Source organism: Toxotes jaculatrix, chromosome 20 (assembly GCF_017976425.1).
Source record: "Toxotes jaculatrix isolate fToxJac2 chromosome 20, fToxJac2.pri, whole genome shotgun sequence".
Lineage (NCBI taxonomy): Eukaryota > Metazoa > Chordata > Actinopteri > Toxotidae > Toxotes > Toxotes jaculatrix.
In genome coordinates, this window is record NC_054413.1 from 2,202,094 (window position 1) to 2,217,559 (window position 15,466).

The 15,466-nt window shown below is 44.5% G+C and overlaps 1 protein-coding gene across 1 annotated transcript in view; it reads left to right on the forward strand.

Annotated features, from left to right (window-relative positions):
- The window catches only part of drosha (drosha ribonuclease III), a 76,327-nt gene that overhangs the window by 20,011 nt on the left and 40,850 nt on the right, over positions 1–15,466 (forward strand). The window contains exons 16-21 of the mRNA XM_041065625.1: positions 3,146–3,253; positions 6,246–6,353; positions 11,490–11,628; positions 11,761–11,821; positions 12,178–12,237; positions 14,444–14,543. Coding sequence (XP_040921559.1) covers positions 3,146–3,253; positions 6,246–6,353; positions 11,490–11,628; positions 11,761–11,821; positions 12,178–12,237; positions 14,444–14,543 — 576 coding nt within the window. The remainder of the gene's footprint in view (positions 1–3,145; positions 3,254–6,245; positions 6,354–11,489; positions 11,629–11,760; positions 11,822–12,177; positions 12,238–14,443; positions 14,544–15,466) is intronic.

The window sequence follows — 15,466 nt, forward strand, 5'->3', positions numbered from 1 at the left end:
AGTCTAAGTTAGACAAATCATGGGGTCATCTGGGCACCTGACTATTGTTTTAAAGACAACTTGAAAAATGTGAGCCTGTCCTGTAATGCATAATTCAGATGAATTTACAGCCCAGAATGAGATGGCAGTAAATGCTCCTGAGTTGAGTGTGAAGGTCAAATCACCGCTAGGGACTGAGAATGGAAAAGGTTTAGGCTTAGCAAAGTAATGACCATGTAGCCACAGGGAATCACAGGGTGCAGGTGCTGTGTGTGGCCTAAAGTAGCCGAGCACGAGTGCTTTGTAACACCCTATCTCTCCTGGAGGGACTGCTATAACTTCTCTGCAGTAGATAAAACATTTCTTCTCTCTAAGGCTTTGAGTGTGCCACAGATCCAGTCTCTGCCTTTGGTGTGTTTGATACACTCTGAACCAATAATGAGCGAGAACTCAGAGCTCAATTAGCTTGTTTCCCAGGTAGCTCGGCAAAGCTCTCCGGCTAACAGGCCCTGACAATCCTACTGTCAACCCGCACTGGAGCAATTACTGATCCCAAACACATGCACACTCACACACTGGGTCCATCAGGCTCCACCACAAGCATTAGCCATGTCACTGTCTCTTCACTGCAGTGGCAGTGTGGCATCACTACTTATTTAATGCCCGAGGGAACACTGAAGCTTCCTGTGTAAATGGTCTTTCACTGAAATACTAAACATCTGTTCCTCTGATAGGCATTTGCTACCATTAAGACTCACCCTGTCAGAGGTGTTCACAGCAATGTTGTGCTTCTCCAGCTGGCTGTTGGATACTTCTGTGCTTGGTCTGAAGTCCATGGAGCTCCAGGGAGACCAGAGGTGTGTGCTTTGGTGAGAACTGGCCTTCACACCGGGGTGTACACCTCTGCACCCATTTCCAGATCTCATGCTAAGAGCATGGAGGGTTGTGTGTGGGTGTGTGTGTGTGTGTGTGTGGGTGGAGATGGTGTGGCATTGAGGGACATGCTGGCTGCCTGTGTGTGTTGCCCAGATGGATTGTGTGTGAGTCCCTCAGCCAAATACTTGACTGGGCCTCAAACACACACACAGGCTGATATTGTGAACAGAAAATACTCAACTCCTCTTTTTCTGAAGGTTTTTTGAGTGATTTACATTCCAAATTTAAAAAAAATCAATTTTGAGATTTTACTGGTTTTGCTTAACAGTATGCACAGTACAATCCATAATGACAAGGTGAGAATGTGTCAGGAGACATTTTTTATAAGCGTATTGAAAATGAAATACAGAAGTATGTTACTTTATTATCTCTAATCTCTAATTTGAATAAGTATTCAGCCCAGAGTCAGTGCTTTGGCAGTGAATTCAGCTTCGAGTCCTCTGTATCAGCTCGGCATATGTGGATTTCGGGATTTGCTCTGATTCTTCCTCGCAGATTTGGCTAGGCTCGGTCGAGCTGTACGAGGAGCGTCTCTGAAAATCTGTCTTCAACTCATTCCACAGATTTTCCTTTGGTTTGGAGTCTGGGCTTCAGCAAGGCCACACAAGAATTTAGGAGTGTTTTTCTGTCTATTCCAGTGTTGATTGGGATGTGTTCATATAGATCATTGTTCCACTGCAGCTTACATTGGACCAGTGTTTACATTTTTTGGCAGTTTTAACAGACAGTTTATAAAAGCTTCCTACCAGCAAAGATATAGAGATATAGTATATTACATTCACTGGGAAGGAGCTTTTGGGATTTAAGTGCATTCAGCCTCCACAGATGATGGAGCTAGATGTTGCCAAGAAACTATAAGTGCATCCCTCCTAAACAGACAAGACAACATTTGGCCTAAGAGGAAAAGTCAGGGAGGTCACCAGAAATATTATTTGTCCTCTGGAAATCATGAATATCTACTGCAGATTTTATGGAAATGTAGCTGTTAGTCTTGCGAGACCTTATCCTGAACTACCTCCAAGTGCAGCAGCTTGAATCTTCTAGCTTTGCGTTGTTCAGACAGTGTGAAAAATGTGATTGTAATAAACTAAAGCCCCTAAATGAACCTGCCAAAGCGCAGGTCCTCAAAGGGAGTGCGTATGCAACAGATGTTCACTTGCTGTCCACGGGCATCGAATTTCAGACAGTGTCTTTGGTGTTTGACCTCAACACAAACTCTCCTCTCGGCAGAGGGTGAGGATATAAGTCAAATGTGCTGTGACTTGCCTGTTTGACTGGCAGAAAGTTAGCTTCTCTACCTCCCATTCCCTGTTAATTATTTACTTTTTTACTACTGTCCATTCCCTGACCCTGTCGAAAGCCCTGCATAACAAAGTATTTACATATCATTCACAGCTTTCTGTGATTCCTGCTTTCCATATACAGTGGCTGGCTGTCCATGGAAAGAATTGTTGTGTGTGGTTGCGCATGCATGTGTTGCGCGTGGGCGAGCGTGTTCACTTTGATGCGCAGTTCAAAGTAGGATGGCATTATTTATTCATGCCTTTGTTGTTCTTATTTCCTCTGCGAGTCAAAAATTTCTGGCGTTCCATTTTAGGCAGATCACGGCCAACTCCGACGGAGTCGGTAGTGTCTCAGCTGAATGAAACACACGCGTGCACACAGACATTTAGGAGGTGCAGTCTGTCAATACATCTTCCATCTTGGTTGTTATTAGTAGGACCCTTTTGTCTCAAGCTCAGCCGCCTTTACTGAATTTCCAGTTATTTGCTGTAGGGCTGACATGATGCTGTGTTTGTGTAGGTGTGTGTGTTTGTGTAATGATTCCTGCTGCTGCTGATGGAGCTTCTTCTAGGCTCTCGTGTGGTGGTCTTAATGGGCGGGCAGGTGCCTCAGCTCTTGGTGGCTGGGACTGAAGCCTCAGCATCAGCCTTCCTACACCCCGTGCCGCCACCGCCACCGCTGCCCACAGCCGTGTTGACCCATTGCAGTGCCTCAATTAGCCAGGACCAGCAGAGCTGTCACATCCCCTACTGCTCCTGTCCACTGCTGTACTGTATGTGTGTCTTGCCATGGCGGTTTCAGTTTATTGCATGTGCCAGCCTATCTGTTGGGAGAGGAGAAGTGAAGAAGGGAGGGGTGAGGGCGGGGTGGGGTTTTTGAGGATGGGAGCTGTCCCTGTAGGCTGTGCTCCAGCGGATCAATAATTGACTGCCTGGTTGTTTGGCAGGAAGCTCTTCAGAAGATCCGTCAGAAGAACACTATGCGCCGTGAGGTGACAGTGGAGCTCAGCAGTCAGGGCTTCTGGAAGACCGGCATCCGCTCCGACGTCTGTCAGGTATCACCCATCAACTGTATGCACGCACAAACACTGGGGCACGTATACACACTCGTGGATCTGACACAGAAATATGTGTGTGCATTCAGACGGTCATAGCTGTGCACTCACTCACACAAATGCACGCACTGCGCATACATAAAATTCAAAATCAAACATATTATATGTCTTAACCGTGATTTAAGTAATTTAAATGTTTAAATTTAAACTGTCTGTCTACATCCTGTCTGTTGACACAGTGAATGCCAGTAACACATGTAGATATGATGGCAGAACTGCAAAAACGTGCCATATACCGCAGTTATCCTTTAAATGCACACAGAAGTACTTCCATTCAGACAGACCAGTGCTCAATGCACAGCCACAGCCAGAAACGTGGTTTCTGATCTTTCCACGCATTGCGTCACTTCTCCATTCAAGTGTCAAAATCTGTGTAAGGAAAGTGGACTCCCACAGAGCCTCGGCAGCCATACCCTTCATTAAGTAATGTCTCAGACCAGAGACACCATCACTCACTATGGCAAGAGCACATGTACCATTATCTCCTTCAAGCACTAGAATCAAAATAACCCAGGATGAAATTTTAGCTCCACATGGTATTTACTGCATGTTATCTCAATCTCAGGGAAGTGGGACAACACATGCAGCTTACTGTTCCATGTGTGCGTACAGTTTAGCATGAGCGGCTCTAATGAGACTTGAACCATAAACCTGAACGTGTTAGTGCCACGTCGTGCCCACTGAAACATACAGAGCTGCATTTGTTCATGGATTTGTGAATGTAATGAAATGCATTGGCATTCTTTAATTTATGATCCTTTTAATTTATTGTTTATTCTGCTGTTTTCTTGCCTTGTTACTTAGAAAATAATTGGTATCAGCGTTGCACATCTTGTTCTCTGAACACATCCCCTATCCCTGTGTGCAGCGAGGATCGCCTACAGCTGATACTCATGCTCACACTTGGAGAGGAACGACAGAAAGTTCTAGCCTCGCAAAACCAGACCTCTCTTGACCAGCAGACCAGCAAGGTCTAGCAAAGAAGGATCCAATCCATAATTGCTGCCCAATTATATTTGCTTCAAGCTGTACTGCTACGACTAATTGGTTCATGAATAATTTCACTTCGAACTGCCGCGGTACACTCTGCACAACATGTGACACAGACAAGAGATAACACCAAAACTGACCTATAGTTTCTTGATTCTAAAAGCAGGCGCTCTATTTGGAACAACATCAGCCCCCTCGTTACTGAGATCGCTCTGCTACACCAAGGTTATTTTACTTGAAAGGCTCTGTCAAGGACCGGGCTACACATTGGAGGCAGGGATAGGATTTATTTATTCGTCAGTGTTTTCTTTTTTAAATTTGTGTTTGCATGTTTGCTTTTTGATTCGCTGCTGTCTTCCTCTCTTTTTGTGTCCCTGATCACATCCATGTGAGGGCTATCAGTCGGTTCAGCTTCTTTTCTCCGATATCACAAAGAAAACAAGTGTGGGTGGGTCTTTATTCACTGCAACAACATGGCGCATTCATTTATTTGTCATCATGTACTATATACTTTAATCCACCTACTTTTATATTACATACATAACTAAACCAGAAAATGGAGGAATGCAACTATCTAAATATTAACTGATGGCAGGTACGTAGGAAATAGATTAAATCTCTTCTGCAGATTTGAGTTGTTTTAAAAGTTGAGCACTGTAAGCATTCAGCCTTTCAATGACATCGCTATTGCCCAAGATATAGCACACATCAGAATAAATGAGCAACATAAATTAAACAAAAAAATGGATGTGATTAAACCCTGAAAACAAGTAAGGATAACCATTTTATGGCATTCCAGTTAATGAAATGACGATATAGTGAGTTAAAGTGCAATTTAAAATTCATGCTTGTAATATTTCAGCCAGGGGAGAAGAAAATTCAGGTCACTGGTCCGGTTGGACGGTGTCCAAACTGTCCAAACGTCATCCGTGACAGTAAATTAGAAATTTCACACCTTTTAATTACTGGTGTATCAACTCTAACAAGCCCCCGCCCCTCCTCTCTACACACACATACTCAGTCACTCAGGCAGTCATCAGAACAGGTCAGGAGCTGTAGACATGACCAGGGCCTGGCTTTGTTAATTGGCTGCTTAACAAGGCCTGGGGAGTGTGTCACCACGGCCCCTGTGATGGCCCAAGGGCTATGTGGCAGCACTGCTTGTAGCCGCCGGGCCTCGGTCTCACCCTCCCCAGTAGCACTAATTAAAACATGCATGGCTCCCTTCTCTCTCATGTGGTGGCACAGGGTTAATGTGTGTACACCAGCCTTTGCTACAGTTTCTCAGCCACTCTGACTGGCCGACTTGATAAGCCACCACTAATGATTCTGTAGATTGGCTCTCTGACTGTCAGACTCATTTGCTGACCACTGGCTGTTTTCTCTTTCGCTTTCATCCTCACTTTCCGGGTCACATTCCCTGGCTGACATGCACACTCACTTCGCTCACAACTCATCCACCAGCTCCTCCTCTCCCTCCCTTTTTCACTTTTCTTTAACTTTGTTGCTCTCAAACTTTCTCTTTAAATGTCACATATGAGGGTCACAGGGGGGCTGTCAGTGTTTGTCCAAATGTAAGTGTGTCAACATGTCGAAATGAGCTTTGATTTGACTGTCCTGTCCAAATGTGGATTTCCCTCCTCTCTGCCATTCCCTCTCACAGTGCAGCGATTGGGTTTTTGATTATTTCATCTCTCTGTTGCAGAGCACCACTTAATAAATAATGACTAGCTGATTGATTCCTCCCTCCCTGTTCCCTCTATCAACCCTCTGCCTTTCTTTCTCACAATCTCTTCATCACACTTTCTCTCATAACATGTTCCCCTCACTCTTCTTTCATATAAGGCACGATTCTCTTCCTGTTTCTTTCCGTTTCCAGTTTTTTTCTCCCTATACTGTCTTCACTCGTGCCCTTTTTGCCAATTCTTTCTGTCCTCCACAGCACGCCATGATGCTGCCTGTTCTCACACACCATATCCGGTACCACCAGTGTCTGATGCACCTGGATAAGCTCATTGGCTACGTCTTCAAGGAGCGCTGCCTCCTTCAGGTAAGGCACAGTCATGACAACCTCTTACTTACAAAGTGATGCGACTCTATTCCCCAATCCAAGCTGCATTATTTAAAGGCTGGCATAGCTGATAACTAACAGGATAGATAACGGTAAGCAAATCCCAGTGGTTCTCCTAGGCAGGGCACAGTCTACAGCTGGTTAGATGGCCAGATAAAAAAAAAGGTAAACATTCTGGGCTTCTTGTCCGCAGAGATTCAGGGAGGCAGCGTTTGCCTCATTATTGTGCCCATTCCACCTCTGCTGGGATAGTTCAGGTGGCGACGGGGCCTCAGAAGTCAGCTAAGGTAACCCACACACCGACCTGAGTCATATCTCTGCAGCGAGCAGCCCAGGTCTGCTGTGAGTTGCAGTGACAGTAGTCAGGACAACAACAGCCTCCTCCGTAATGCCAGCTCTCCCTTGTCAGGTCTGCAGCCTCGAGCTGTGTGCTCTCGGAGTAAGCCCCACGGCTGCCTCCAGCAATATTGAAGAGCTGTCATAACCTGATACATTAGAAATCAATGTGTTGTAGCCTATACATAGTTAAAAAGGGAAAGGATACATTAAGATTCGCTCAAGGCTCTGTGTGTGACTGTGTGCAAGACTGCTCAGCGCTCTGGGTGTGTTTATGTGTGGGGATTTTGCAGATATCGATTAATGATTGGCTTTTTTGTCATTTGTATAATGACGACCCGTCATTATGAATTCTAAAAAGGAAACACTGACCCGCTGCCGGCGGCCGACAAGCCGCGGCCCTTTCACTGAGGAGACGCCCATTTGAGCTTGACGTCTCGGTCTCTTGAGGAAAAGTTAATGGATTTATCCCTCCCTCTTTCTCATTCGATTCCTTCATCCAACAAAAAAAAAGACAAACAAACAAAAGAATACAATCAGTTTGATCATGGCAGCTCACATACAAGCCTCTGCAGTGTGTGTTGCCTGCTTGCATCACAGTTCTGTCCACTGAAATGTTAATGCCGTGGCATTGCTCTTTGTGTGTGTGTGTGTTTGTGTGTGTGTGTGGGAAAAGCCAGGGCTGTCACCAGTTCACCACTACTGGGACTGAAATGGCCAAGGTAGGGAGCCATCAATGCTGGGCTTATAGCACCTTCCTCATCTCCTGCACACACACATCAGTGGCTAATGTCCCACAGTACACACACTTTCTGCCCAGATGGGTTTGGACAGGACGGCTGCAGGAGTGCAATGGTGCTTGTTCAAACAGCCTTCTCCGAGTCAGAACTCATTTCAGATCCGCCATCACTTCCCATTTGCCTCCACTCTGATGGGATGATCACATTTAATGAGCTGAATGTTTTCCAGTATGGGATGAATATCATGTCATAGTTTGAAACTGAAAAAAAGAAAGGTGTTTGAGAGCTTGAAATCTAATAAAAAAGGTTTTGCAAGGTGCAAAAACCCTTGCACTCTGAAACAAATGGGATTCTGGAGGGAAGGGCATTTGCTCTTAACCTGTTGTTTGCTCTCTGCTGAAGTGCTGCCCAATCACATGTCGAATTTACCGGGTTAGGTGGGATTGACAGGCTACTCTGCCAATGGCACAGGATCCTTGGTTCTTTGCGCTGTCTTACCGCACTTAGTTAACTAACTAAATTATCTTAACAGCGTTACTTTAACTTCAAACATCCATTGAACCCCACATTGCTTTTGATGGTTATCCTGAACAGGGGCTGTATTTTGCGCTCCTTTTGAGGCCCATGATGGTTGATGTTGGGAGTTTTTCTTCTATGCCACATGTTGCAGACAGGAAGCCTCTGACAGCATATTTACTAGTTTTATAGTTGTTTTAACATTGACGTTTTGAACACCCCCAGTCCCAGTGAAAGCTGCTTCGAAAGGAGCAGGACTTGGGTGGTCATTCTTGGTTTGGGACAGTTGAACTCGTATTTCAGAATGGGGAATTTTTGTTATCGCTATGAAGTGTAATGAGCTGTACTCTCATTAAAAGAATGAGAATTTATTTCCCTTTTTTTTCCTATTTTCATTAGAAGAGATGAAAGGAGCTGATCATCTGGGAAACCAGAGAGTTGGGTGGGTCTGCACAGATTCAGTGCTTGTTTCCAGCTTGTTCTCTGTAATGTTTTAATGAAAGCATATCTGCGAATCAAAACTGCAAGAGACCATATGTCATAAGTGTATAATCACAGTACTGTACTCTGTTGTCATTAAAGCTGTGAGGACATCATTTGACGCTCGGTGCAGCCATTCACCTGTTATTGCACTACCTTATAGCAATATGACCATCGCATGAGGCAACTGACAAAAACCCAGCCTGAGAGCGGGGGCCTCTGCACTCGGCACTTCCCCCGCCTGGCACCAGTGGAGCAACAGCTCTTTGAAGCTCCTCTTCTGAGAGCCTCCCTGTTAAACATTTAACATTTAAAACTTAGGGGGTTGGGGTGGGTTTGGAGAGACATGTGTTCATGGTCGCCACACGCTCCCTCGTCCCCACATCCACCAGAACCTCTTAATCCTACCCACCCCCTATTGTTTCATCCCCGTTCCTCAGTTTTGCCCCACGCTGGCAGAACGAGAGGCATCACAGAGGATCTCAATAATTTAACTGTACAAGTTCTCGACCCCATCTCTGATATTGCATGCTTTTGTTTATTTGCCCCCACAAATTCAGCTCCGTCTCTGTACACAGCGTACCAGGGTATTTTATTTATGTTTTGTTATTTACGGCAGTGCACGCCTGGCCGTGTAGGAGGGCTGGCCTGGAAAACAAAAACACACAACCATGCAGTTAGGTCGTTTTGGTTGTCGTAATCCTGTTTTACCTGTGTCCTTTATTTCCCGTCTCTCAAGCAGAAGGAAGTATGAAGTAAAAACCTTTTATTATACATTATTGCCTTTGCCCTAATGTTCATCATCACGTTTTAAAAAACAATCGATAACCAAAAAGATATTGAAAAGACCTGCAAATCATTATCATACAAAACACGCTTACGTCGCATCCAGCTCCAAAGGAAGAAGCACGCGAATGTCGCACCCAGTCTTAAAGGGATATACACGCATATGTCACATCCGGTCTTAACAGGTTAAATGATGCAGTGCACAGCGATGACAGAGTTCTGTTTGCAAGGCAGGCAGTTTGCCCATCAGTTTCCCTGCATACGAGTGCAAGAGCCACACTCTTTCCAGTCAAGCCTGTCACTCTATACTGAGCGATGATGTTTATTCCTGTTTAGCCAAAGGCAATTGAGCAGCAGCTGAGGCAGTGATCACTAAATCCAAATCCCTGCGATACTTTACGCAGTCATTATGTTGACAGGAACAGTTGCAGACGTCAATCCTCTTCACAGATTCAGCTTAAAAGCCAATTCTGTTGTTGGATGTTGTCCTTAACTGTGAAGGACCTGCAGTGTTTACAGAACAACTGATGTATTTTGCTTGATACGTTTCCTTTGGAGTTCCGAACTCAGTAGTTCAGGCTGTGTAGTAGGCAGTCATTGACTTGTATCTGACATCGCACAATGGGGGAGTTGAAATTGGAAGCAGACGTAGTTGTTGTTGTTGTTTTTATTTATATTTTTATCAAACTGTCAACACGGTGCTGAGAATTGCTAGATTTCTGCTTGTGTCATGTCAAATAACTAGCTCTTTCCTCCCTCAAAAATTGCTGTTCCTCTTAACCACAAAAAAAAAAAAGACAACTGCTGTTGAATTTGTCGTTTCTGTGTTCAAGGCTACAAAGCTGAAGGCCTCTTGAGCAACTATAAATATTGAAACCTCTCTGTTAACGTTTTACATATATATCTCATTGGAGCTTGAAATTGATTTGAAGTTGGCTGAAAGGAGACAAGCATTTTGAAAAGCAAGCCCAGGGGGGAGAGTAGATGGAATTTTTTTTTTTTTTTTTTTGGCTGAGATTAACATTCTCATAATGTAAGATTGATAAAGGCTTGACATATCCTACTGAGCACTATCTTTTTCCTTTTTCTTCCCTCAGCGAGTTTGAGTTCAGCCGCGGCAGTCTGTCTAGGCACAGCAGTTTTTGTCCTCTTTTCAAACAAAGCTGAATGTCGACTAATACGTTTGCTCCGGGGTTATTTTACCTTAAATCCCCACTTTTGGCTCTCTGCACGGGTTTGAAAGTTTAAGTCATTAATTTTCATACAAACAACTTTCACCGTGACAAAAAGGCAAAAGGGACACTCTGTTTTAGTGGCTCACCTAAGTGCACCTCCTTTTCCTCTTTTCCCTTGAGCGATTGCTGATCCAACATTATTAGACTGATTTGCTTTGACAAGTATTACTTTTTGTAATTAGTCATTAGCCAACAGAGGAAATGGATCAGGCAGAAGTGCAGTATTGTTCAAATATGGTGATAACAGTCCACATTTTCAGACAGTGTTTCCTGGAAGGCATTTTTAGTCTTTGACAGAGAGTGGTAATGTTGGACTGTCGGATGTTACCTCCCTTATCTGATGTGAGAAAGGTATGAGGGGGATGGGGTTTGTGGATCAACCATCCTAGAAGCAGTTCAGAGGAAGCGTACTGGCTGCGTAACACGTCACTTCGGACGCCCTAATTTTTATCCAGCATTTCACCATCTGTGTGGCAGAATCCAAAATGCTTTCACAAGATGGTTTGGTGTTCAGTGCAGTTCACTAGTTTCTTCAATTTTGCTAAACAAAGAGACCGACAATGGCCCAGAAAAGTGACAGGGCAACAGGGCATACAGTAAGTGCCTTCTGGTGGTGTATTTATAAACCCTGTGAACTTTGAATTCCAACAGATCATTACAGATGACATATTTTTCCCGTGCTACAAGGATAGTCAGAATTTTATATAAAAGTTGGATAAAAAGTGACAGCCCAAATACAGAGATTTTTTTCTGCATTTTTTTTAGTCTACTTTAGAAAGTAGCTGCTCTTATTCATCTGGTCTTTAACTCACTTTTTGCAGCCCCGGTAGCACTGGAGACTTTTTGGGGAATAGGAAATACAACACAGGAAGTACAAAACATTTAGACTCTATTTCCTTTGACTTAAACACATGCAAAGTTCCTTAGTGCCCCAGGAAGCTTCCTTGACTCCTAAAAATGGTCCTGTAGTTGAAAAGTGTTAAATAACTCTTGTTTGCTTATCCCCTTTACCTCACCTCCAGCTGGCCATGACTCACCCCAGTCACCACCTTAACTTCGGCATGAATCCTGATCATGCCCGCAATTCCCTCTCCAACTGCGGCATCCGCCAGCCGAAGTACGGGGACAGGAAGGTCCACCACATGTACATGAGGAAGAAGGGTGGGTAACTTTTGTCTGTGTGTCCAGTTTTCTCCGTGTCTTGTTTCTTTTCTCTCTGACCACTCTGTCTGTAATGTAACTGTCCATAATAAGCCTTCCGCCCTGCGGATTTTTTTTTTTTTTTTTTTCCAGGAATCAACACGTTGATTAACATCATGTCTCGTCTGGGGCAGGATGACCCCTCCCCCTCCAGGTAGGCTGCCTGCGGGCACATATCTGTTCATGCTATCACTGACCACGGGAGCAATCAAAGGGACGATTCTTGTGATTAATATACCCGGCAGGCCTGCTGACAAGAAAATTAACTTTAACTGTGAAAGGAAGGGATATCTCAGGGGAAATGAAATGAGCTAATTTTAAGGGCAGCGACTACTTATTATTGAATGTGTGCTGCTGTTATTCTCAGAGCGCTGATGAGGTGAGCAGCTGTGTGTGTGAGTGTGTATGTATGTATGTATGTGTGTGTGTTTGCCTAAAGTCCGTCTTTCCTGCTACTTCTTCAACTGCCCTCACATTCCCACCTTTCCACCTCTGCTCCCCCACCCCCAGGATCAATCACAACGAGAGACTGGAGTTCCTGGGTGATGCTGTTGTCGAGTTCCTCACCAGGTGAGAAAGCACTTGCGCATCCTTGATAGACGCAACCACTAATTGAAGCCGACTACAAAACTATCAGCCTTTTTTACCCCCCCTCCCCCCACCAATTCCTTACTCACCCTCTCACTCTGTCTCTCCCACTCGCTCATTGTCTACATCTATCCATGTCTGTCACAACCACGCTCCTCTCCATACTTTGGACTCATTCAAGACAGTGATTTACTGGTAATTGGAACTGGGATGTAATTTTTCCCCCTCCACCCCTCTTTTATCGGCCTGAAATTCTCCATGACAACTTGCAATTAGCTGTCTGGAATTGCTGTCTGGAATGCTGACTGTGTTATTGACTCCCAGGTGAGCGCGGACGTTGCTACCCGGCACTTACCTAAGCGCAGTGCTAATTATATGTAGCTATTATTAATCTCACACATTACCTAGCAAGGGGCTAGGTAGTGTGTGAGCAAGCTGTCCACCAACCTACTGTACCCCTGCCTCCTCCTCTGAGTAGGTATTAGTCCTAGAAAACATATGAAAGGGGCTTTCTCTCTCACCACAGGGTGGAGAACTCACTAACGCCCACAGGTTGCAAAAAGGAGGAACAGATTCTTATCTGACTTTCATTTGCCCAACAGCATAACTTCTACTACCAAAATCTAATTTGTAACCCTCAATGCTAACACTTCCACAACAGTGAACACTCTCGAGCAGGATTAAACCTTAATAGGAACTGACACTGGGGTACACAGGACACTGCTTCTGCTCCTTACGCAGCGAGAACAGTGTTACAGAGAAGGTGGTTAGCCTCTGTTTCTCTGGGTATCTCTGGGCATGTTTTGCCCCTTCTTCCCCCCCCTCTCCCTCTCCCTCTGCCTTCCTTCTTTGATTGTTAGCGTCTGACGAGACATGCTTGGCCTACGATCTGGCCCTCTGAATTATTTATCAGCCTCTTGTCCAGTTAAATGGGTACAGCAGATCCAGCCAACTGCCTTGTGCACCTCCAGTGTGCGCTGCCCTTAGAGGCTATCTGTGCTTCTGCCGTCCAGCCAACAGAATATTTTGCACATTTGAATAGCCCCCAACACAGGGAATTAGCGTTGAACGGGGAGGGGGCGGGGGGGTCACAGGGTGATTGTTTTTTTTTTTTTTAAAGGGTCAGCAGATGATGTAAAAAGTCCACTTCCTGTGATATTTCTTCTGAATATTTAGTATTTTATCAGGGGTTCTAAAAGTTTTATTACTAATAATAATTAAAAATAAAGGCCTGAAAAGGTAAACTGGAGATGGTCTTTGGAATGGCATTAGGAACAGAGCAAGTCTACATCACTGCTCATCACTGAGAGTCACAGCTGCAGAACATGTCATGAAAAGCACATGAGAGATTGATTACAGATGAACTTCAGACTTACTGTCTGGAAGGATCCACAGTTTTTATGCTCATTTAGTGACCCTTTGATGTACTGCATCATCAGTGGGGTCGGTAGTTCACTGCATCATACAAAGCACTTTTTTCTTTGTCCAGTCTGCTTCTGATTAATAAACTCAGGTACAAACACAGTGTTTTCTGTACCTGGAGAATGCGACGCAGCCCAGTCATCCAGTTTGTGTGACTGACACTTTTGCCAGCAAACTAAGTGTCTCTGGTCTAATTATTTTTCATTACACTAAGTGGTTTTTATTAATTCCAAGTGCTTTGTTTCCACACTAAGATCACAATACCCTGACAAATAGACCTCTCGTGAATTTGGAAAACAGAACGCCACCTGCTTTCCTCTCTTTGCATTGATTAGAAATGACTGAATTAAATGGCCTGTTTTAATTCAAATGAAATCAAATGACACGCTGTGGTTAGGGAGATGCTGGACCGTAATGAAAATGGAACCTGCTCTCCCGGAACCCAGCTGTGGAACTACTGAAGCGTCTGCGGCCATTTCTGGGTTCCAACGCTGTCCTGGAAAGGCTGGAAATCTCTGGAAAATTAATCAAGTGGTCTTTAAAAATTGGTTAAATGCAGAATAAGGAAGAATGACAACTATATCTAATTTATGTTAACATGAAGAATAACTTTAAGTAGGTTTTGTCATTGTCATTGTCGTTGCTTTTCTGAAAACTTATTGTTCAGACAAGGAACTAGTAAAGAGTGTCTTCAAACCAGGAGAGCTGAGATCCAGTGATTCGTTCTTCAGCTGCTCTGATTTCTATTTCATTTCTCTGTCCACAGTGTCCACTTGTACTACCTTTTTCCCAGTTTAGAGGAGGGCGGCTTGGCCACATACAGAACGGCCATCGTGCAGAACCAGCACCTAGCCATGCTAGCCAAGGTAACTTCAGCTCCTCCGCCCTCATAACAAGTCCTCCCTCTGCAGGTCATAACAGTGAAAGGTCTGCGAACTGACAGGTGAACATGTTTGAGACAGTCTTATTGTTTTCTGTCTTGCTGTTATGACTTGGCTTCTTTCTAAGGGGGCACTGGGGAAAAGAGTAATTTTGTCTTGCTGCCATTCCTACCCCTTTCTTTTTGCCCCCTCAGGTTTGTAATTGGAGATAAAAGGTTGTTGTTTTGGAGGACTAGACTAGTGCGGCTGGGGTCCCAGAGGGCCCCTAGAGGTCTTCCTGAAACACTCTCCAGTTCCTGTTATCGCTAGGCCCCCTTGCTTCTCTCCCTCTCTCTCGCTGGCAGCGTTGTAGAGCCAAGCCGCACTCACTGGCACGTTTGTAAAGAACACAACAATAATCGTCCCGTGATGTGAAGAAAGCAATTAAAAACTTCAATCTTTCATGTTGCTCCCTGCTGAATACAAAGATGCAGCCGCCCGAATCTGCATTAGTGCTGTGTAGCAGTTTGGCTTGTTTCAATTTGCCGCTCGCGGTAAAGTGAGTGTGATACAGTGTTCGACGTTGCCAAGTTGTTTACCAGGCTCCTCTAAAGCCGTCTGCTCAAGAACGCTTGCAATTATCTTTCAAAAAATATCTTCAGCGAGCAACAGTACAATCCACCACTTCACTTGGAAGGCTTAAAAGTCAGAACGGGTTCCCTCTGAGTTGGAGTACTTATGAATTGTGATTTAATTTGTGTGTGCAATCACGGGGGGTGGGATACCACCAACAGTTCGCAGCCATAATTAAATAGCACCCTGACTGTTTTTTGTTGGGTATTCATCTGTGGTGCACTGCCAGTGAAGTCAAGTTGGGCTACTTTTGACTTGGCTCAGAGAAACAGTTGGAGAAAGTTTGACTGACCCAC